The sequence below is a fragment of the Aythya ferina genome (genome assembly GCF_964211825.1).
Source record: "Aythya ferina genome assembly, chromosome: 8".
In the NCBI taxonomy this organism is placed as follows: Eukaryota; Metazoa; Chordata; class Aves; order Anseriformes; family Anatidae; genus Aythya; species Aythya ferina.
Window position 1 is genome coordinate 12,263,694 of NC_140304.1, and position 22,196 is coordinate 12,285,889.

General features: G+C 57.6%; 1 protein-coding gene across 12 annotated transcripts in view; it reads right to left on the reverse strand.

The window, feature by feature from the left end:
* Positions 1 to 12,022: 12,022 nt before the first annotated feature.
* Positions 12,023 to 22,196, reverse strand: part of CACNA1E (calcium voltage-gated channel subunit alpha1 E) — an 88,221-nt gene continuing 78,047 nt past the window's right edge. For 6 of the 12 annotated variants that reach the window (XM_084527221.1, XM_084527226.1, XM_084527229.1 and 3 more), the window contains 10 exons: positions 20,908 to 21,004; positions 19,203 to 19,308; positions 18,070 to 18,177; positions 17,504 to 17,604; positions 17,255 to 17,361; positions 16,606 to 16,714; positions 15,578 to 15,706; positions 14,072 to 14,252; positions 13,761 to 13,954; positions 12,023 to 13,297 (listed from right to left, as the gene is read on the reverse strand). In XM_084527221.1, the coding sequence (XP_084383347.1) occupies positions 12,761 to 13,297; positions 13,761 to 13,954; positions 14,072 to 14,252; positions 15,578 to 15,706; positions 16,606 to 16,714; positions 17,255 to 17,361; positions 17,504 to 17,604; positions 18,070 to 18,177; positions 19,203 to 19,308; positions 20,908 to 21,004 (1,669 nt within the window). In that variant the 3' untranslated portion in view covers positions 12,023 to 12,760. The remainder of the gene's footprint in view (positions 13,298 to 13,760; positions 13,955 to 14,071; positions 14,253 to 15,577; positions 15,707 to 16,605; positions 16,715 to 17,254; positions 17,362 to 17,503; positions 17,605 to 18,069; positions 18,178 to 19,202; positions 19,309 to 20,907; positions 21,005 to 22,196) is intronic. The other 6 variants (XM_084527224.1, XM_084527228.1, XM_084527227.1 and 3 more) reach the window with 2 other exon arrangements.

Genomic DNA, 22,196 nt, shown 5'->3' on the forward strand with positions numbered 1-22,196 from the left:
CTGCTGACCTGGCATCATCAGAAAAATAGGGAGAAAAAAAGCCAGGTGCCCCCAGCACACCACAGGCTACACCAATACCTGGTGTTGGGCTTCTTCTCATGCTCCTGGTCCATTGTTGGGGCCACACGTGGTTGCTCCAGGCTGCCACGCTGCCCTCCCTGCCAACCATCCCCAGCCAGGAACCAGACACCGCAAACTCCTCAGCTTCATCAATATTTTAATAGATATTGGTTTTTACTGTAAGAGACATCACTTCTTGTTAATTTGAGTGCTGGAATGGCACTGGCAGGCAGGATACTTTGGCTCCAAACAAACCCTGAGGGGAAAAGGGAAATATATTCCTAAGAACAACAATTGGAAAGAATCTAATTCAATAATAGATTTTGTTTGGTATCGTTCTGGCACCAGCAGTCGTCTTCCTGTTATTTTTAGGTTCTGATGACGCCAACAGGTTTGTTGGTTGTTGGTTTTTTTTTATTTATTTATTATTTTTATTGTTGCTGTTATAAAAAAAAAAAAAAGAATTTTTCCATAGTTTAATCACATTGAATGAAATTGCAATTATTTTTAGAATTTAAGACTTTGTACCTCCAGATCTCCAGCAAAACATGCAGATGTTTGCCTGAGTCCAAAAGGAAGGATAAGGACATCTTGGCTGGCTTTTGGAGGAAGATGGAAGGATGGGACGAGGACAGAAAGCAAACAAATATTTTCCTAGCCAGAGACTAACAGGGTTTTAGATAAAGCACATTACACAGCCCAAGAGGCAGAATTTATGTTTATAAACACAAAACAAACATCAAAATCATCTCGTTTCATGTGACAGCTTCTTTATGTTTTTCTTTCCAAGAGATTAGTCACAGAAGAATTTATCTGGGGATATTAGCAGCAGCAGCTACACAGAGCAGGCACCAACTGTTACAAATGCCTGGTCCCGTACTGTTCGTGACTTCCACTAGGTCGTGAAATTCTTGACCTCTAATAAAAAATTTAAAAAAAAAAGCATGTTTTGCAGAGCCTTTCCCAGTGATTTCCTCTGCTTTGTGCATCATGAAGGCTTCTTTTTTGTGTGTTAAGTGGCTTGATGGTAGAGTGGGAGCTGAGTAAGGCAAGAGGGGCTCCCAGGAGAGCCAAGGTGAGGAAAGCACATCAACATCAGCTGTGCTGTCCCACACTTGGGGCACTGAGACTGGGGAGAGCTGTACCTGTTGTACCCCCATCAGACAATTCTGCATTCTCCATTCGACAATGACAACCTCCAGTCTTAAAAACAGGGGATGTTACAGTCCCAGGGCTGTCCAAAATGCAAGCAAAACCCTCCCAGGAAAAAATAACCAAGGCTGTGGTTCCTTACCTTGCAGGAGGTGAAGGGACCTTGGATCCTCATCCCCAAAAAAGTCACCGCTCAGTTGTGCTCGGCACCTTGGCATCAGACCTGGAAATGGCATCAGACCTCTGGAAATGAAGGGACACTGGTTACAACACTGCTTGGCTGCGAGGAATAGGATGCAAACCATAAACTCACGTTTGAAGAGTCTGTTAGCTTAGATGTCGTTCTGGGCTCTGAGTTATGCAAGATCTCTTATTTTTCAAAGGTTAGAAATAAATGACTGGTGAACTCTTTCTATTTTTTTTTCTTTCCTTTTAATTTTTACAATTACAAAAGGTATTTGCAAAACATTTTTTTTTTTTTTTTCCCAGATAGCTTCTGGCTGCTTTCATGCTGAAATTTGGCAGTCAGCATGCATTTCTTATTCAATAACAGACATAGATTCTGCACTTTAAAACTTGCGGTGGGTACAGACCCAAGAGATTTTTTTTTCTTTCAGATCTGCATTAACAAAAAAAATCACACACTACTCTTTTTTTTTCCTGTTTTTAAAGCAAAAGCTCCAACTGAACACCCCAGGATATGTATTAACAACAGACAATTAGCCACGCGTTGCCTGGGCGGCTCCTGCAGGAAGGGTTTTTATCAATAATAAAGTCCTGGAAGTTGCAGAATTTTGCAGTGGGACATCTTAATATTGGGGGAACCAAACTACTTTGGGTGTAGAATAGAGGATACGTGGCTTTGTACCTCCTTTGGGCACTTACCCAAGGCCAGCCCTGCATGGGGGCTTTGCTGTGGGTCAGGGTTTGATGTTGGGTGCTGTAGGGTGAAGGATTTGGGAGAGGGACATTCAGCAGTGTTGGGTTTGATGTTGGGTGTTTGAGTCCCTCTCCCTTTGGGCTTTCACATCCAGCACCTCTCTCCCAGCAGGAGATAAGGGGAAAACACACACACCTCATTTTAACTTTTAAGTGGGGGAAAAACGGTGGCAGGCTTTCTCCCACAGCTCCTTCTGCTTCCTTCCCCCCCCCCCCACCAACAAATCTCTCTGCAGACTTCTTAAATCCTACTCTGTCAGTAGCTGGTTTGCATATGCACATGCTTCTCGGCGCTTGCTCGGACCAGTGCCTTCGGGTAGCTGTTTGAAAAACATGAGAAATTAACATTTGAAAAGGTATTCCCACACACTCTTTGAGCAGGAAACGTGGCTTCCTTCTCCACCCACTTTATCGCTAAGCAGCTTGGAGATGCATAATGGAGAGTTTCATGGCCATTGTGGTTAAAAACCATCAGCTGGGCTGGGATAATCTCTCGAGCATGGCTTTGCTGAGGGAGGAAATCAGACGAGGAGCAGCACCTAGACACCCATGTATCATCTCAGCCGTTGCAGAGAGGCTTTGATAGACCTTGGGTTAAAAGAGAGGGGAATGGGAGATGGAGGAGGCCAAGAGAGCCACGTCCAGAAACACGCTCCACGCCAAGGTCAGGAAAGGCTCATTAGAAAGCTGTAGGGGCAAAAAGCTAACAAATGTTTCAGATGACCTACCACATTGAACACAGGCAAAATTTAAACCGTCAGAGTGCAAAAACCAGGAGCCAAATCCCTGCGAAGGGCACGTTTGAATGCAGTCATAGCTGGGTACCTGCGAGCAGCACCTTCCCTAGAAAAAGAAGAAAACCAGCCCCGCTTTGCCATCCAGGCCTCAGTGTTTCCTTGCCCATTTTTGCATGTGCACCAATCTGCCAAGCCAGATGTACAAATGCTTTGTGTGGGCAAACAGGCACTCGTATGGGCAAACACTGCCTCGACGCGCGTGTTCTGGTGGGCACGAAATCAGGCAGTGCGCAGCGGCCGCAAGCAGAAGCAGGGCTGGGGACAGCTGGGCACAAAAACCTTTCCTCTGCTCCCTCTGGCACAGGATAACCACACTTCGCAAGGCTCGGTGAGGTGGGTGATGTTGGGGGACATCTTTTTGAGCCATTTTCCCAGCAGGCTGAACCTTGCTGGGCTCCCACACCCACCCTGAAAGCCATGCAAAGCCGTGAAAGATGAGCAAAAGGTGCCCAGCTCATCTCAGGTACGAATTACTGCCCTCCCCAGCCTAAAGAAGGACACGTAATGAAGCAGCAAAATGCAATACTACCCTAAAACCACGTGCACAATGGTTTATCTTCCACTATCTATGAATAACCTTGTACAAGCCATTAAAAACAGGTGTGAAGTAATGCATTTGCTACGCTTTCACAAGCTAATTGGGAGCATTACAACAAATGACTAGGTAATTAACCAGTGTTTCAACCCCAGTAATCACGTATTGTAATTGTAGCAGAGCCACAAAGACTCTAATATTGACTCGTTTTGGAAGAAAGCACCATTAGTGTTATTTTTTGAATCCCTTGTTCTTAAAGCAATACAATTCTCCCAGAAACAGGAGTGGGAAGGGAACATTTTCCATGCTCGGTGCCCCTGAAAGGCGCTGGCAGTCCCCAAATACCAGTGCTGGCACCTCCAGCGGAGCAGGGATGTGGTCTGGAGCGAGCCAGGAAGGCTGCACATGGCTGGGTTGGTCTGAGCAGGAAGAATTGCTCAGAGAAAAGCAAGGAGGCAGAGGAAGAGCTCTTCCAGCGTGCCCTCCTGTTGGCCAAGCACCCCTGGGCACCTGGATGGGTGGGCGACCCTCATTGCCACCCAGAGGGCTGGGCACCCGCCTGGGCTCCCCTTTGCACCCCAGGATTTTTACACCTGATTCCAGACCAAGCTTACTTTGGGCAGGAAATAGAAACAGCCCGGAGCATCCTGAAAATCCCCTGGGTTCAGCATCCCATGGAATTGCCCCGAATATCAAGGGTGTCTTGCAGCAGGCGCCGACAAACACAGCTCCCTCCCGCAGCTCCGAGCGCGCGTCGGCGCGCTGCTGCCTGATGCAGGGAGAGTGCTGATCTGCTGCTGAATTCCTCCTGAAACACACACACACACACACACACACACACACACACACACACACACACACACACACACACACCCTCCCCAAAAATAAGCAAGTTAGCAAGCTCACGAGCCGGGGAGGAGCGGGCTGCGGGCGGGAAGCTCTGCGGGATGACGGAGCTCCATCGTCCCACGGCGGCAGGGGCTCGTGCGTCCTCATGTCTTGGGGTGGTTTCCAGCCCCCCAGAGGGGGCTCACCTGGTCCCCGTGGTGCCTTGTTGGCTGTATTTTGAGCCAAGGCCAGCACTGGGTGACCTTCGAGGTAGCCTGTAACACTGGCAGCTTGCTGGGGAGACATGAAATCGGTGTTATTAATTCTAGGTAATATTCTGCCCTCCCCCTGGTTCAACACCTCAATGCTCCCCCACCCAGCTGGGACAGGAGGAAGGGCTGGGCAAGCCAGACATCGAGTCCTTGCCAAAAACCAAGGCAGCCAAGGAGGGCTCGGGCTGATCTCAGCCCCCGTCTCACTCCAGCAACGACAGGACCGAGGGATGCCAAAGCAGCTCCCGTCTCCGCCAGGGCAGCCAAAGCCTCTCTCCCTGCCCAAACCCAAACCTCGCCTGCCCTTCACAGGTCTCTGCCCCCTCCTTCCTCCCGAGCAGCAAAGCAGAGTGAAAAACGGAGGCTTCATTACCAACAGCACCTGTTTCCATAGAGATTTGCTTAGAAAATGCATGAAGCAGAGAGGGAGGTTAGCGAGGAACGCGCAAGGGCTCGTCCTCGTGCACCACAGGAGACATTTCGCCCATCCAGCAGCCCCCTGGCCCCAGAGGGGGCTGAGCAGGGTGTCACAGCTGGACCCCAACCCTTATGGGTGCAGGGCTGGTGGCCCTGCTGCTGGCAGGTCTGGGCACCCCCTCTGGGGCTGTCCCCACCCGCATCCTTCCCCGGGTGACATCTCCGGTGGAGCAGCATTTATGCTGTGATTCACCCAGCCGTGTCTGCTCTCCTGGGTAGGACAGGACCACAGCCCTGTGCCGGTGGCCACCCCTCTGCCAAACCTCCCTTTGGGCCCAAGGGTCTCCTCTCACGTGCTGGATGCGAGCTGGGACGCTGCTGATGGCAGCAGAGCTATCGAGGCAGCGAGCCCTGCTGCTTCTGGTGAACCACAGGGACTGGAGAAGTTTCCTCGGCCCCGGGTACCCAGGATTTTCTCATTCTCCCCACAAGCCGTGCTGCTTTGGGAGGAGATAAAAGCACAGATGCAATTAGAGCCTCTCCTATTTGCCTTTAATCAGAGCAGAGGCTCCTTAGGAAACTGTTGCAAACTCCTGATTATTTCCCCAGCTTTCCAGAAGAAAGAAAGAGCAGCAAAGACAGGCAGCAGGCAGGAAAAAAGCAGTGGGAAGGGGCCAGCATGCACCAGTTCCCACCACCAGTGGGATACTGGTTTAAGCTCACCAGACAGAGGGCAGGGAGGTGCTTAGAGCGGCACAAACCCCAGCACGCAGCAGCCACGTGGGGACAGGAGGACGTGCAACAGACCGAGGGCAGGTTTCATTACACAGCACGAATGCCGTGCTCGCTGGAACGGCTCAGGGCAAGCGACCAAAGCCCTGTCCCCAAATCCACGCCCGCCTGAGCGCCTTTCCAGCCGTGCGCTCTGCTGGCTGCCGTGATTCACGCGGCACCGCTGCGCTGCCTTGCTCAGCACGGGGAGATGACGAGCTGCCCGGGGGAGGCTGCTGCGAGATGCTGCGGATGGGAGGGCTTGGAAAATGCCAGAAGCCCCCTTTCACGGGGGATCCGTGCCCTGCTGCTCCCGGCAGCCCCCGCTGGCTGAGCTCACTCCCCACAGCTGCAGCCTCTTCGAGCACCTTGACTCATCTTTTCCAGCCGCAGGGCTCACGTGCCACAGAGCCACTGCCGTGCAGCCTCTTTTCATTTCTGGAGGAGTGAGGGATCTGCACAAACCTACAGGTAAAAGAGAAGCCAGGGCTGCGAGGCTGAGGTTCAGCAGCAGCGCAGGTTTTCAGGGGGAGCCCAGCAGCGTGAGAGCACAGCCGGGGAGAAGCAGCCCAGATATCACCCAGGCTGCCTCCTAACAGCAGCGAGCTGTCCGTGAGCAGCTGCTCTCAGCAGCACTGAGCTCACATCTCCAGATAACTCACCCTTGGAACCAGAGCCACGATGTTTTGGCCTCGGTAGCCACCTCTAGTCAAAGCCCCTCGCTTGACGGGGCTGTTCCTGCCTTCATTAAATAGGATTTGCTTCCTCCACCCTGAGCCGGCGTGGTTCAGGGAGCGAGCATCACCTCCTCCTGTGCGCCCAGATGGCCCCCCAGCAGTGGGTCCAGCTGTCAGCGTGCCACACACAGCAGCGAGCCCAGGGCTTGGGGACAGCATCAAGGGGTGCTCGGGGACCTTGTGGTGCCACCTTGCAGACATCTGCCCTACGAGCATCGCAGCGCTACGACGATGCGAAAGAGCAGCCATCAGGTTGTGGTTTTTCCTTTTATTTTCATTAGTTCAGCCTCACCCTCCTCTTTTTAGGGTTGCCTGCATGGGCATCTCCAGCCCTACTGCCCTCCCCACTCCCTTTTGCTTTTGCCCTCCTTCCCTTTCCACGCCCACCGTGCGCTTGAACACACGGCACAATTTAATCCACAACCAGCAGCACCAGAGAAGCCAAGCCAGGCTGAGGTTCAGCTTAACGGACCGAAACCCACTAAAAAAACCCAGCCAGCTGGTCCAGCCCACAGCTTCCCAAGCTGCTGCTCCGAGCCAGCCCCGCTGTGCAACCACCAGGACAGCTGCGGGGCTGCCAAGCGCCCAGATTGCCCCAGCGGGGCAGCGAGCCAGAAACCCACAGCCACTCGCTGCTCCTGCCAGAGCCCTGGAAATGCAAATAAAAGCGTGGCAGCTCGAGGGGCAGCGTGCTCAAGCCCAGGCTGCACCCCAGCCACGTTTCACATCTGTCCCCACGTGCACCAAGGGTGCCGACACGGCTTCCCCTGCTCCCGCCTGCCTGCAGCACGCAGGGGCCTGGCTTTGCTTCGGGCTTCTGGGGGCTGCTCTCATCCACGGCACAGAGACGCAGAGAAAGGGGAGCTCGTGGAAAAATACAGACGCCAAACAAGCTCGCCCTGCCCCAAGCCCCTGCGGGGCAGTGTCCTCCCACCCTACAGCACCAGGGGCTGAGGGAAGGGGCAGAGTGTGCAAAAGCAGCTTTCTGGCCTCGTTTCAGCTGGGAGGAGACTGCCACAGACCATCCTTGATCTGCTTCCTCCCCAGGCTGAAACCTGAGCTGGTCCCACAGCCTGTAATAACATCTCGGAGTTAATTCACCGGGGCTAAAGCCATCTGTGGCTAAAAATAAGGTGTAATTCCTTCCTAAGGGGCTCACGCAACACACCTGCAGCATCTTCAGCTCGCACAGCTGCTGGGAACAGGGAACAGGCACCTGAGCTTGAGGCCAGGACAGCAGGGAGGAGAGGGAACACAGCACACAGATTTCTCCTGGAAATCCTCAATTTGAGCACACCAGCAGTTCCCAAAGTACCCTCACCTCTCCAGGTCCTTTCCCCCTGCCCGCAGCACCCTCTTGCACCCCTCTGCTCCTGTTTGTGTCGCACAAGGCAGCTATTCCTGCTGCACGGTGCGAGACGATGCTCCCCGAGGGGCAGGGAGGGCTTGCTAACTCGCAGCACCTTTGCACAGCTCACGCTGGCTCCCAGATGTGCAAAAAAAAGGCGAGAGTTGCTGCTGTGGTGTAACACCACGCGCTCAGGCTGGGACAGGTCCTCCCAAAATGCCACCTGTGTAAGTGAAACCCACACCTTGGCGAGAAAAATATTTTTAAGGTGTGATGGCACTGCTTTTTTTTCCAATTGATTCGAGACTTGAAGGAAATGAGCAATGGACTGCAAGCTCACCTCAATGCCCCAGGGACCAGGGTGGCTGGTGGCTCAGCCATGGCCACCCCTGCTTCATCCAGAGGCTGCAGAGGTGCAGCTTTTTGTCCCCAAGTGCTGACCCCCGCACAGGGCACTGCCTGCTGAGTTGAGCACAGGAATGAACCCTGCTGGGAGGCAAAGCCCCTGGATTCATTTCCTTCCTCTGCTCTTCCTGTTTCGGAAAGGAAAAAACACATTGCTCGCGAAGCAGATCTGCGAAAATCAATCTGCAAATCGCATCAGCTATGGCAGAGTGCTCCGTGAATCGACTGCCTGGGTCCCGGGGGAGGCAGCATGGGAGGGAGCACTCGGCTGGCTCGGGCAGGCACCCCTACGTCCTCACCCCTGGCTCCCCAGGTGGCACCCGTGCCTCCCCTGGGATGTCAGAGCATCGTGCCCATGGCAGCTCGACCTGGGGAAAGGGAGAAACTGAGGCTTTTGGGGAGCTCTTCCCTGCTCTGTGCCATTTAACCAGAAGGGGCAGTGGGTACTGAGGCAGGACAAGCACCGTCCTTCCTCTTTTTCCTCCTGTAAAGCCCAAGGTGACCCGAAGGAGCTCCCCAGGTGCTCCCAGCAGGCAGCATTCACCAGCTGGAGATGAGCGGGGCCGATTTCCAGGGCAGCCCTGTGGTGTTTCACCTGCTCCCGTAGGGCCTGGCAGCTCAGCACAGCACAGCACTACACCACCAAGCAAAGGGCAGCAGGAAGGTCACTGCCCAGGGACGTTTAGGACAGGGGAAGGATGAAAATAACTAAAACCCAAGCTGCTTGAGGAGCGGAGCACAGACTGCAGGTGCTCGCCCAGGCCAGCCCGCCACGTGGCTCCCAGCGTGAGCAAGCACAGCCCCACTTCACAGCCCACACACATCCTCGGCACCGGGAGAGCGCGCCTGTAGGCACCACCGGAGGAATGAGAAAGGGAAGGGGTGGACGAGAACCACCCCCGGCAGCTCCCCTCCGAGCTGCTCGGGAAAAGCTCCCAGCTGCTCGGAAAGCACCGGCCCCTGGGCTGCTCGGGGACGCCTTCGCCAGCAGGACAGAGGTCTGGCACGCTGACAAATGCACCCGGAGCCTTCGTTTGGCTCTGCAGGGGGACCTGGAGCACCCACAGGTCACCTCTGGGTGCCACCGGTGTCCCCACGGCTCCCCAGGGCCCTGCCAGGAGGAGCAGCCCCGGCGCCCCCGCCAGCATCTGTTCCTGGGGAACTTTTGTTCCCGATTTATCCCCTGTCTCCTGGAGCTATTCTAGGCAGGTACAATCTGCATCGCCATTGTTATTCAGATGATGTACGGATAATTTTAACCTTTCTGTTCCATTTGTCAAGGTTTTTCTTTTTTTTTTTTTTTCTTTTTTTTTTTTTTTTTTAGCCTCCTTGCCTGCCAGCAGAGCGCTGCCTCTCCGGCAGCAGGGGCTCCCCGTTCTGCAGCACCCATTTCCCTCGCTAGGGCAAAGCTCTACCTCCCCCAAAAATCACTTTGGGGGTCTTCTCCACAGCCCTAGACAGATGGGAAAGCAGCAGAGGGGCTCAAGCACTCAGCCCATGCCATCCATCACCTCTGCAGAGAGGTCTCATCGTGGTATCAGCCTCTCAGGGACATCCCTTGGGGACCCGCACACTCAGTCCTGCTTCCAGAGCCTTTGGGGTAATTCAGATTTAAGCCAAAAAAAATTAAAAACTGTTAACGCAAGACTTGTGGCTCGCCAAGGAGGAGCCGTGCTCCTCATAAGGCTACCAGAACGTAGCACGGTGATGGGAAATCAAAGGAAAAATGCACAAAGGGCACCACCAAAGCAGCTCCACCCTCTGCCTGCAGGCTGGCCCGAAAACTTTTAGCACTTCCAACAGCTCTGCACAGGAGCGACGTAAGCCCTGATTTCAGCATCTTTGGTGGAAAACCCACCCGAAAGCTCCAGGCCGGGCAACAGGAGCTGCAAGCACCCGACCTCCGCGTGCAGCACAGACAGGGCGCGGGGCGGTTCTTTACAACAAGGTTTTATTTTTCTTTCCTTTTGACAAAAAACATTGAAGTTGTACATCGCTGCCCGTCGGTCCGCTTCCCTGTCCGGGTCCGAACGAGCACGGTTTGTTACAACATCCCGCCCCGGCGGCGGAACATCTCCCACCCCCCCTCGGCTCCTGGCGGCCACACCAGGGGTCTCTGCCCTCCGAGACCCTCAGGGGGGACACAAGGATGGGGAGGGGGCGGCCGGCCCCGAGGGGAGATGCTCCGGGGCTGTCCCATCTCCCCACACACCCCCACAACCCTCTGTCCCCCTCCTCCCTCCCATGGTCAAAAACGACCACCGACGGCGGGTCGGGGGCTCGGAGCTGGAGGAAAGGTCCAAAAAGCCAGGGAAGAGAGGTCGTGCAGCAGCAACGTGAGTCCAGCGACTTCAAAAGGAGAGACGCGGGCTGCAACAGTGCCCGGGGGCTGGTTCCGCTCCCCCCTCGGCGGAGTCCTTCCCGCGGTTCTCCCGGGGTCCTTTTTGGTTTCGCAGGCTTGCTTTGGAGGCGCCGCCTGGTCCCCGCGTGTCCCTGCCTGCCGCGGGAGCAGGAGCGATGGCTGCTGCGGGAGAGGCAGGATCGGGGCATCTTCGTGCCCCCCAAGGGGAAAAAATAACAAAACAAAAAAAAACAGGCTCTGGTTTGCTTTGTACAGTTTCTGTATGTTGGTACAACACAGCTCTCAGGTAGCAAAGCTCGGGTTCACCGACTGGTGTCACGTCGCCTCCTTGCACGCCCAAATCCCTGCCACCGGTGGTCATGGTCACAGCGCCAGACATGAAGAGCTGCCTCCTCCCCTGCCCTCGGGCTCTTCCTCGCTGCCTTTGGAAGGAGAAAATGCCAGCACCTACATTTTAGGGACCTACAGCATCTCCTCCTGCAGCACTGCCAGCCCCGTCTGCGTCCCTGTCCCCCACGGGGCATGGCTCGTCCCCAAACATGGAGGCTGGGACAGTGACAGAGGTTTTTTTGGGGGAACTTTGGGGACCATTTTGCAGCTGGAAGTGTCCGATCAGAAAAAATAAGGGGCTGGCAGGGCCAGCAGAGGTGCACCCACCGGGCAGTGAGGCAGTAGGGGTTTGGTTCCACCACGGAAACCCCTTTCCTGGGTGAACAGAGGGCGCTTTGGCCATTAGAAAAAGGGTTTTTGGCTCACGACGAAGCCCGGCACGGGGCGGGATTTGCTTCTTGCAAAGCAGAGCAGCTCTGGGGGAGCTCCCTGGGGGCAGGGACTGATCTGCACATGCAGGAGCGGGGCCGTGTGTGCCCATAGCATCTCTCGGTGGGGAGCAATGGGGACCAAAGCCAAGCCTGGCCGGCCAGAAGTGCCGGGGGCAGCCCTGGGGACACCAAGCAGAGCATGAGAAGGGCAGGATGAGGTCCGTCACCTCCCCGGCGGGCACACACCACCTGAGGGCACCAACTCAGCACCATCCAGACCTCCGGCCCGCAGCACTCCGGAGGGCGCAGCACCCTCCTGCTCCCCATGGCCATGCTCTGGCTCCCCACAGACAAAACTCACAGCCAGGGCGGGCCACCGGGCACCACGGGGCCATGTAATTACCAGATTAATTAATGACCGGCATGGGGCATCCCGCTCCCGCTGCCACCACACGGCACGGCCGGGCCACCCCTAAGGCAGAAAGCGCGATTCCCACCGCTGTGATCGCCAAGGGACAAGGGGACCGAGGGGACAAGGGGACCAGGGGGACGTCCCTGCTTCTCCGTCACATCCACCGACATGCAGCGAACCCCGCAGAGGCTTGGTCAGATGACTAAAACGAATCCATGTATGTGTATATCTTTATATATACAGCATATAAATATATATACACACACATACCGTATGTACACGCACAGGCACACCTAGAGTTAGTTCTCCGTGTAGAAATACAGCTAGGTCGCTGCCAGACGGGGTACATTCGGCAGCGCCGAGCCCCCCTCGCTGCTCCCGTCTGCCCCAGTACAAACCAGTTGGCGTTGGCGTGGCCCACAGGGGCAGGCACAGCCGCTCCCAGCCGCCTCGTGCACCCTGGCCCCCCGTACCTCGCCCCTTCCCCGGGCCGGTCTGAGACCCTCGGGGATGGAGGCTCAAAGCCACGGCAGCACAAACCCGAGCGACTGAGCCCTGGGACCCCCTTGCTGGGGTTTTTCCGGCCGCGGGGAGCAGAAAACCATCGTCACGAGCCTTCCCGGGTCCTGGGGCTCTTGCTCGTCCCCAGCCGGGGCCACTCCACCTCCGGTCAAATGCTTCTCTGTGCAGAAAAAAAAAAGTGATCGTAATAAATGAAAGTCGACAGATTTTAATTTTTTTTTTTTTTTTGCACAAAGACTTTTTTTTTTTTTTCCCCATTCCGGTCAGTTGGGTTTTCTTCTTTTTTTTTTTCATTTTTGTTTTTTTGTTGTTTTTTTTTTCATTTTCCCCTTGCGTTTGGTTTTGGTTTCGTTTCATTCCCAGGCGCGGCGAAGAGCATGCATTGGGGAGGGCAGGGCGGCGGGGGTGGCGGCGGCGGCGGCGGCGGGGGGGGCGCAGCCTTCTAGCACTTGTCATCTTCCTCGGTGTCGCTGAGCACGTCGATGCTGGCCCCGCACATCACGCCCTGCCCGGCCCCTCGCCTCCGCCGCCGGTAGTGCCCGTTGGGCATCTGCCAGCTGTGCCGCAGCGGCGGGGCCGAGCCGATGGTGTTGGAGCGGCCCAGGCTGGTGGCCACGGCCGCCTCGAAGGTGAGTGTCTCCTCCTCGCCGCAGTCCGAGGCGTGCGAGTCGTCGTGCAGGGCCAGGTAGGGCTCCGAGATGTAGCGCTGCGGGGTGGACGGCCGGCTCGGCTTCCCCGCCGGGGAGCTGGAAGACTCGGTCAAGCCGGCGGCGTTGGGCTCCTTGGAGAGGAGCGGGGACCCCCCTTCGGTCTCCTCGGGGGGCGGCGAGGCGTCTCCGGCGGCGTGCCGCAGCATGGAGGCGTAGGAGAGGAGGGGACGCGGTTTGGGGGGCACCGGGGGGAGCTGGCGGCGGCCTCGCCGGGGCGTGCTGGTGTCCGAGATGGAGGGGATGGAGCTTTCGCTCAGCGAGCCCGTTCCCTGCAAGGCACCGAGACACGAGGGGGAATGCAGGGGCTGAGCTCTGCTCACGGCGGCGAAAAGCACAAAAAGATTTTGGCATGCCGCGGCCAGCGAGAGCAGGGTGTCTGCAAAGCCATGGTGGGAAGTGCTAACTGCTCTCTGGCTGCCGGTCGCTCTGCTCCAAGCGCTGCCATCTCCAGCTTTTGCAGCTGGGACACCCCAGCCTTGGCAGGGAGCAGGTGCCACGGTGGTGGGATTGGCTCCAAAGGCACCAAGACCCTTGTCCCCTCTCCCCACCACACCGCAGGGCGCACCGGGCATCCCCAACCCACCAGTGCCACGCCAGGGGACACGGATAGATGCCACCACCGGGAGGAGAGACACCGCAGAGCCCCCACAGCCGGGGCTCATCTCCCCAGCTTTGGCAGGGAGCTCTGTTTTTAAGCCTCCTTTTGCACTTCTGAAGGTTTTCTCCACCCACCTGCCTGTTGGGTGTCTGTGACCTGCCCTCGCTGGGTGACCGGGACTCGCGCCGCCGCTCCGGGGACTCGTCGTGCGCCTGGGGACTCCTCTCCTCCGAATTGCAGCGGGAGATGTCAGGGGACAGCAAGTGCTTGCGCTCTTTGGATCGGCCCCGCTCCCTGCCGCCCGAGCGGTGCCCGTCGGACCTGTGGCCTGCAGCAAACCCCATCAGTCCCCGCTCTCCGTCCCCAGCAGCAGGGATGAGAAGGGACGGTGCTGGGCTGGTTTTTGGGGATGGGAAGGGGCTCGCAGCCGCCCGACCCCGCTCACCCGAGTCGGCGTTGAGGCGCCGGGCGGAGAGCTGGAGCGAGGAGTGGTAGCTGCGCCGGCGGGACTTGTAGGTGTTGTCGCTGCTGCGCTCCATGGAGAACTCGTCCAGCCAGGAGGTGTTGGTGCGCTTGTCCCGGATGGTGGAAAACGACCGCCGCATGGAGCTGGTGTCCGTCACCACCTGCAAGCAGCCCCGGCCGGCCGGGGATGGGGTGAGCACCAAGGTGGGAGCTCTGTGGGATGCTCCAGCAGGACCCCCACCACCACCCGCAGCTCCTTAACGCAATGGGGAGGTTTTGGGGAGCGGCCAGCCTGGGCACAGTCCCCCAGGATGATCTCAGCACGGATCGGGGGCAGGAGGGAAGTGGGTTGAGCTGAAGCGTGCTGCTCAGCAAAGCGTGCGAGCGTGGCTCGCGGCACGGCCAGGTGCCAGAGGAGGGGCGGCAGCATCCTGCCCATGGCACGGGGACAGCACGGGTGCTGTCCTGGCATCCCTCCCGCCTCGGAAACAGGACCAGCAGAGCAAACAGTGGCAGTGAAAAATACATCATTACAAGGGAAGGGAGGCAGGGAGGGCCCTGCCTTCTCCAGTGGTTATTTCCCCAGCTTTTACACATCCCTCCCTGGTCCTGTATTATCCCCATGTCCCCTTGCCCTGCACTCACCCCTTCTCTCCCCATGCACACTGTTGTTTTATCAATTTTCCTTTCCTTTTGCTCTGCCATTCTTCTTCCTACCTTCTCCCTTCCTTCTAGCTTGCATTCTCATATGTTTTGTGGAAAGCATCACCCCCTTATATATTTTCCTTTGCTTTGCTTTAACAGCTTTGTACCTCTCCAACCTTGAGTCCTTCTCCCTGTCTCCTTTCCTCCTCCCAACCATCTTCCCCCACTGCCAAATGCTCAGGGAAGTCCACCAAAAAAAGCTTCCCTTCCCCTTCACGTCCCCAAAGCACCCTGCAGCAATGCCACGCTGCACCCACACCCACATGGGGTGCTTGCACCAGCACCTCTGTCAGAAACCACTGGCTTCACGGTGAAGGGTTGCAAAACTGACCCCCCAAAAAGCTCCCGTGCCTCGGCCAAGGCTGAATACGAGACAGTACAACAGAGAAACCAGGCAGACAAACGAGGAGGTGAAATGTGGCCTGGGCTCCCCCGGACAGACTGTCCGAGGACACATGCGGACAAGCACATGTGGCGCGACAAGGGGAAAAGAAGGAGAAGGCATTTCATCCTCTGGGACCTTACAGCCGGGCAGAGACCCCAAAAACCTCACCCAGAGCCTGGGGCTGGAGGAAAGGAGGGGTGCCCCATTGCCTGGGGGCCCTGCTCCAGGTCCTGCTCCACCATGGACCAGGTGCTCGGTGCTCCTGGCTGCTGGCTCCTGGCACCCCAAAGATGGGGAGATGGGGCCACGGACCACTGGGGAGCTTCCTCATGGAGAGAAGCACCAGCGTTACCTTTGCTCGGACCCGGCACCCGTGGGGGCTTTGCTTGGTTTTACCTGGGGATCCACAGTGAGACGAGGCATGGAGGAGGCCCTCCCAGAGACAGCGTGGTCCTGAGTGTCCACGGGAAGGTAGCTGCCACGGTTAGAGGGCTGCACTCTTTGAAACTCCCTAACCTCTGGCTCCTGGAAACAAACACACAGCCACGCTCTTGGGATGGGGTTGGGTCACGGCAGCGCGCTGCTCCTGCGGCTCTGCAGGGGACAGCCCGGGTCCACCAGGGCTGGGTTTCACAGGGGGCCAGAAGGGTCTGAGACAGATTGTCAGGATCAAAAAGGATTTGTATTTCACAGCTTGGTGCAGGTGAGCCCATATGGGGACCTTCACGCTCATCTGATGCCCACCTTGCACCTCTTTCCTTCTGATGGTGGCAGTGGAAGCCCTGCCTGGATCAGCCCGTCCTCCCGGGCTTTGCCTCCTTCCCAATTCCCAACACAGGGGAATTTGGCACAGGACGTGGCAGCGGGGACGGGGAGGGCCACACGTGTGCGTGGGACAGAGCTCACAGGGTGCGACAGAGCACGGGGACACGGAGCGGGCTGGGGACGCACGGGGGCACAGCGCTGCGCCCGACGGGCGTCGGGGTGGTGCAGGGCTGCACACGCACAGACACGGAGAGGCAGAGATATGTATATGTATATATGTATCTGTATATATGTGTACGTATATATACACACACACACACACACGGACACGGCTGCCGCCCGCCGGAGTGACGGTTTGGGAGCTCGCGTCGGCTCGGGGGGCAGCAGCACTGACAACAAAATGAACACGGATCCGAAAACATCAGATACCATCGCTCAGCACGGGGTGACCCGCTGAAACGAGCGCTCAGCGGGGGAAAAAAGAGCAGCCTGCGGAGAGAAGGATATTTTACTGCAGGGCATCGCGCCGCGCTCGCGGCTCCGGCTGCAGGAGGCGAGGGGCCAGAGCCCACCACGCCGATGGTCCCACACCTCCCCGTGCCCACCAGCGTCCTCCTGGGACCACAGACAAGAGCCCCGGAGGCAGTGCGTGACTTTACCAGAGACTGGTGCTCCTGGAACTGCCCGTGGGCCGGGTCCATGCACGCCAGCTGGAAGATCTCCTGCGGCGAGAGCGGGCTCAGCGAGGGGAACCCACTCCGGCTGCTCCTGCAAGGATGGTTCGGCTTCAGGGAGAGCACAAACGGGGTGCTGCCATCGCTGGGGGCCCCCACGCTCGCCCCCCAGGCTGAGACCCCCAGGGCAGACACCATGCTCCTTGGAGAGCTCAAATGGTGCCCAGGAAGGAGAGGACAGCGGCACCGCAGGTCCCATGGCAGCCAGGAGCCATCCCAAATGCAGCACCAGTAATTCAACCATCTCCTTGCCCTCAGCCAGGGTGCTGGGGTCCCCTGCTGGCCCTGCACCACCTGGGCTGCCCCCCAGCTTCCGCGCCACCCCAGCCTGCAGGAGAAACCCGTTTCATGTAGTGCAGAAGCTGGTGTGAAAAACAACCCCGTGGGACAGCGAGAGGAAAGGCTCAGTGCTGTCCTGCAGCCAGCATTTGGGTGGAAACGGTTTGGGGTCAGAGCGTGCACTTAGAGCTGGATGCTCCTGCTACAAGGTGTCCGTGCAGACACCTCAGCGTTCCCCCTTCCAGGAGCAGAAAAGCTGCAGGAAAACCTCACCTCTCCTCGGGGCGATACTCACAGGCCCGAGAGGGTGTCCTGCTGGAGGTACGGCAGAGCCTTCGCGTTTGAGATGATTTCCTGCGGCAAAGAGGAGGGCTCCATGCGCTGGAACATGGGCGCGTTTTTCTGTGATGGGGGAAAGGGAGAAGCTGAGCCTGGACGAAATGCAGACGAGCGTCCTGCGCTTCGCCAAGCACGGCTCCGCCGCTTGGGAAGGCGATGGGGTGCTCACATTCACTGCTGAGGATGCACAAACAGGGCAGCTCACCTGCTCCTCCAGCTGCTGCCTCTGCTTCTTGGCTTTGCTCTGCTTGTAGTAGTCCATGATCATCATGGCTGCGTAGATCTTGCCAACAGTCAGGTCAGAGGCTGAGAGCACAGCAGGGGAAGGAAGGGGGGATGCTTTTATGGCAACAGGAACTGCGGGTCTGAAGGCACCAGCGCTCACCTCGGGAAGAGCCCTGCTGTGGTCGCCCTCAAAATCTGCTCGGTGCTGGAGCAGAGAGGGCACCAAACACCCGGGTACCCAGGGGAGATGGAGGTGGCTTGGCAGCACCACGATAAACCACCAAGGCCATCATCAGATGTGGAGGAGCTGTGAGGAGGAGGGCTGGGCCAGGTGGCCTCCAGCAGTTCCTCCCAACCTCAGCCACCACGTGGATCAGCCAAGTGGTGCTCAGCCTCCTGCCCCTATGTGCTCCTGAGATGACTTACGGAAAACTCTGGGTTCATCAAAGGTTTTTTTTTTTTTCAGAAGGACTCCCACGAGCACAAGCCCTCATCCCACCTCTTCCCCAGACAGGACCGGGGCTGCAGAACTTGGCAGAGACTCACTTTTTGGCATGGGTACCAAGAGGTCGAGCATCTTCTGAGACAGGTGAGGCCAAATGGTCAGGATCTCCTTTTGAAGCTCGGAGTCTAACTGCTGCCAGTCTGCACCACCTTCAACAGCAGGGAAGCAGTGGTCAGCGCGCACCAAGAGCTGGCGCCTGGGCCCATCCCAACACCCCCTTCCCACCCCGAAGAGGGGCCCCCTCGCAAAGACAAGCAGCAAACCAGCTCTCGGGGCTGGGAGAGCCACGTTGCATCAGCCAGCCGGCTCTCCTGCTCCTGCGGGGAAACTTTCCTGCCATCCCCTCCATATGTGCCGCCACCTCCCATCCCCTGCCCTCCCACTCAAAGCTGCCATCCTCGAGCTCGCCTTGGGTCCGTCTCTGCGGCTCCGATCCTACTGCAGCCCACACACACCTGCTGCTGCCCCACTTTCTCTTTTCTGGGGAGCGGATCATGTGCTGGTGCAAGAGCAGCTCTGCCTGGCTGAGATCCTCGAGCAGGAGGGGAGCAGAGCTCTCTGGCCAGCGGCGAAGGGATCTGCCATGCTGAAAGCCCTGCTAACGCGTGCCAAAGCAGGGAGTAAATCCTGGGAGAAGGAACGTGGCCAGGCTCAAATCCCTGCTTTATCATCCAGCCAGGGTTCAAGCCTGGTGTTTCAGGGCGCGGGCTGCGCACCGGGCTTCTGCTGAGCTCGCCCTGGGTTGGATTTTCTGAGTTGTTCCCAGGGGACGATTTATTGCAAGTGGCATGTTTCCGCAGAAAGCTTTTGATCCGATGAATCAGAGCATTTTCAGCAACAACAACAAAGCAGGTTTTTTTCTGCTCTGAACATAAAATGTTCCTTGCGAGACGGATTTCTGCTCCACAGCCCTAGGAGGCCAGGCACACGGGACTGTCTCCCTCCTCGGTTTGGTTTTGCACCAAAGAGGAAATTCTTTTCTTCCTTTAAACTCTGGGCATCGGGATATTTCTGCTCTCTAGCAGCAGCTTCTCTTGCAGAAGGAGGCAGATATTTGCCTGCCTGGGTGCATCACCCCCATCCACGAGGCTCAACCCCACTTTGGCTCTTGTGATGCCCGTGGGACCTCCCCCAAACCTCCTTGCTCTGCCCTTTCTCGACCCCCCGACGTTACCTTTGGCGATTTTGATGTCCAGGGCGGTGCGGATCAGCGCCATCAGGGTGGAGGTGAAGTGGACCGTCATGTCCTCGGCCACGGGCATGTTCATCAGCACCAGTCTCTGCGCAAGAGAGAGAAGAAAACAGCGGACGGAAAACAATATCGAAAAACACATCGACCGGGCTGGAGGAAAAGAAATCAAACGTTAAACGAAAGGAAGAAAAAAAATAAATAAAAAGAAAAGGAAATTAACAGGAAATAAAAAATAAATAAATAAAAATAAAAAGCAACAAAGAGTGTCAAAACAGCACAGCCAAAAAAGAAGGGCAAGGATCACCCCGCCGCCCCCGCCCCCGGCTCCTTCCACCCCAGGACACCGGCTCACTGCCTTCCAGGGCTCCTCCTGCGCCCCAGGAACGGCCCCTGGGCCCCCTCCCCAAAAAAACGAGGCTGGCACGGGGCCGCCGCGGCACCTCCCGGCACTTTGGGGAAGACGCCGCTGAGCCAGCAAGGCGTCGGAGATGCTCGGGAGGGGGAGAGGGGGCTCAGGTCTCCGTTCCCGGGTGGTTTGGCTTTCCAGCTCTCAACCCTTCCCAGCTGGGGCAGGGGAGAGGAGGGTCCCTAACCTGCGGGGACTTCGGCTCGGTTCCTCTCGCATGCTACATCCTGGCGCCCCCTTTTTGCGTCTTTCAGAGATGAAGTTTGCCAGCACATGCACAGGGTCCGAATTATCCGAGGGTGGGGAAGGGGAAGGAGGGGGGGTGAAAAAGTGCAGGAGGAAAGAGAGGAGGGCAACCAAGGCAGGTCAGACACGCCATGCTCCTTCCCCACCCCGGGCAGGCGGGGTGCAAACCGAAGTGACCAGATCCACTTTCCAGAGAGTATATTTTGCTTTGAGAACACCTGGGGTCATCCCTTCCCTTCCCAGTCCTTCATCCCCCGGCTCCTCGTGTCCTCTCCCTGCCTTCAACCCTCCCTTTCTCTCCTGGGGGGCTGGCACACGTGTGAACCAACACACGAGAGCTGGAGAAGGGGCAGCCAAGCAAAGCTCCAGCTCGCTCCAGGCGGGCAGCACGTGGCTGCACAGCGCCGGTTCCTGTCCTAGGGGCTCCCACCCCAAATCCTTCAGGGTTCCCTGGGTGCCTGCTCTGCTCCCACGGGGCCAGGGCTGCCCCGGGAGCTGTAGGGGGGAATCTCAGAGGTTTGGCTCCGGTGTCTGCCCCGCACGAGCCGTCCTTAGGATGTCTCGTGCCGATGTGCCTGGCTCTTCACGCCCCACGGGGCTGCTCCTGTGGTTTGTATCCTTGCAGCCCAGCGGGATCCCACCTCCGTAGGCTTTTAGCTGGCTGGGAATAGGGTGGCTGCCAGCCCAGGGGATGAACTTGGGCCAGCGTGGTCCTGCAAAAACATCCCACCTTCCTGAGAGTGCTACGGGGCCGCTCCTCACCCTCTCCACCTCCAGGCTACCCCTACCGCTGCCCCTCTCCCTGCTCTCCCCCAGGGGTCTTCCACCCCACAGCTCCCCAGGCTTGCAAGCGACAATGCCAGCATCACCTGCACGGGCAGGGGAGACCAGAAAGCGTGGCCGGGACCCCTGCGGGCACACCCCAGGAGCTGAGGACGGGTGGGAAGCCCCCGGTGCCTCCCCGGCTCCCCCAGCCCCACCTCCCGCCAGCTCCTGCCGGGCTCTAGCCCCCCGTAGAAGGAAGGGTTGATCTACCTTATAGGCCACTTTGGAAGGACATCTCTTGCCGAGGCCTAGCGGTGGTGACATAAGAGTCAGCATTTCATACATCTCAGTGTAATGGATTCGGCCACTGCTCATGGAGGGGGAAGGGGAGGGAGGGAGATGCAGAGAGAGAAAGAGAGAAAGAGAGAGAGAAAGAGGAGGCATTCCCAGAGAGCGGAAACAACGTACGGACAAAATAGTACAGGGAACAGGAGAGAAAGAAAGAAAGAAAAAAAAATAAAAAAAAAGAAAGAAAGAAACAACAAACGGACAAACAGGAAAAGAACAGGAAACCCGTTAATCAAGGCAAATCATACACGAGAGACTGTCCTGCTGCGGATTTATAGCACTGCTCACACAGACCCAGGAATGCCGGCGGAAAGCGACTCACCCCTCTCTCCGCTGCTGGCCTCAAAGCGCCTGCCCCGCCAGCAGCCCGGGGGTCCTCGTCCTGCCTCACCCCGTCCCTACAGCCCCCCGGCAGCCCCCAGCTCGCCCCACGGGTTCCGGGGCTGTGTGCGAGTGGTATAAATCAGATACACGGCGCTCGAGCCATGGGTTATCGGGGGTAGGGCGCTTCGCCCCACAGCGACTCAAAAGCGCTCGGTGGCCGCCGTGTCCTGTCTTCCCTCCCGGGGGGGGTCTGGGGGTTGCTTCGGCCACCTAACCCATAGCCAGAAGGCTGTGTATCCCCATCTCGTGGGGTCTATGCAATTGGGAGGCAGCGTCTTGCATAGAAGGCAGTGGGCCAGGGTCACTTGTCAAAGGAAGATGCCCAGTTGCTTCCGTCTGGCTCTGCGGATGGACCGCGTCCCCACCATGCAGCAGTGCAAAAAGGCATGCTGTAAATCGGCTGGAAAAAGAAAAAAAGAAAATCAGGAGGAAAAAAAGTTGTGCATGCCATGCTCCCCGCCCTGGCTCTCTCCCGCATGCGGCTGCAAGTTCCACCAGGTTGGAGTTTAAAGAGTCTCGGCAGAGGCAGCTGTTTGGCCCTTCCAACATCGATTGAGGTGCCTTTGGGTTTCCCCCGGGGGGAGCAGCACGGAGGGACCCCCGCCTCGCGCTCCTCCACTCTTAGGGCCAGCCTAGGATCGCCACAGCGAGGGGTGCTCCAAAAAATGCCCCGCGATGGGCTGAGGGGTTTGGGCTGTGCCTCCCTCTCGCCATACAGCCAGCGGGATGCTCAAATGCGTCTCCCCGGGGGGGCGCCGGGCTCGGCCACCTCTTCTTCCCCTCGTGCCAAGCTGCTGCAATATTTGGGGTGGCTGCGGGGCAGGGGA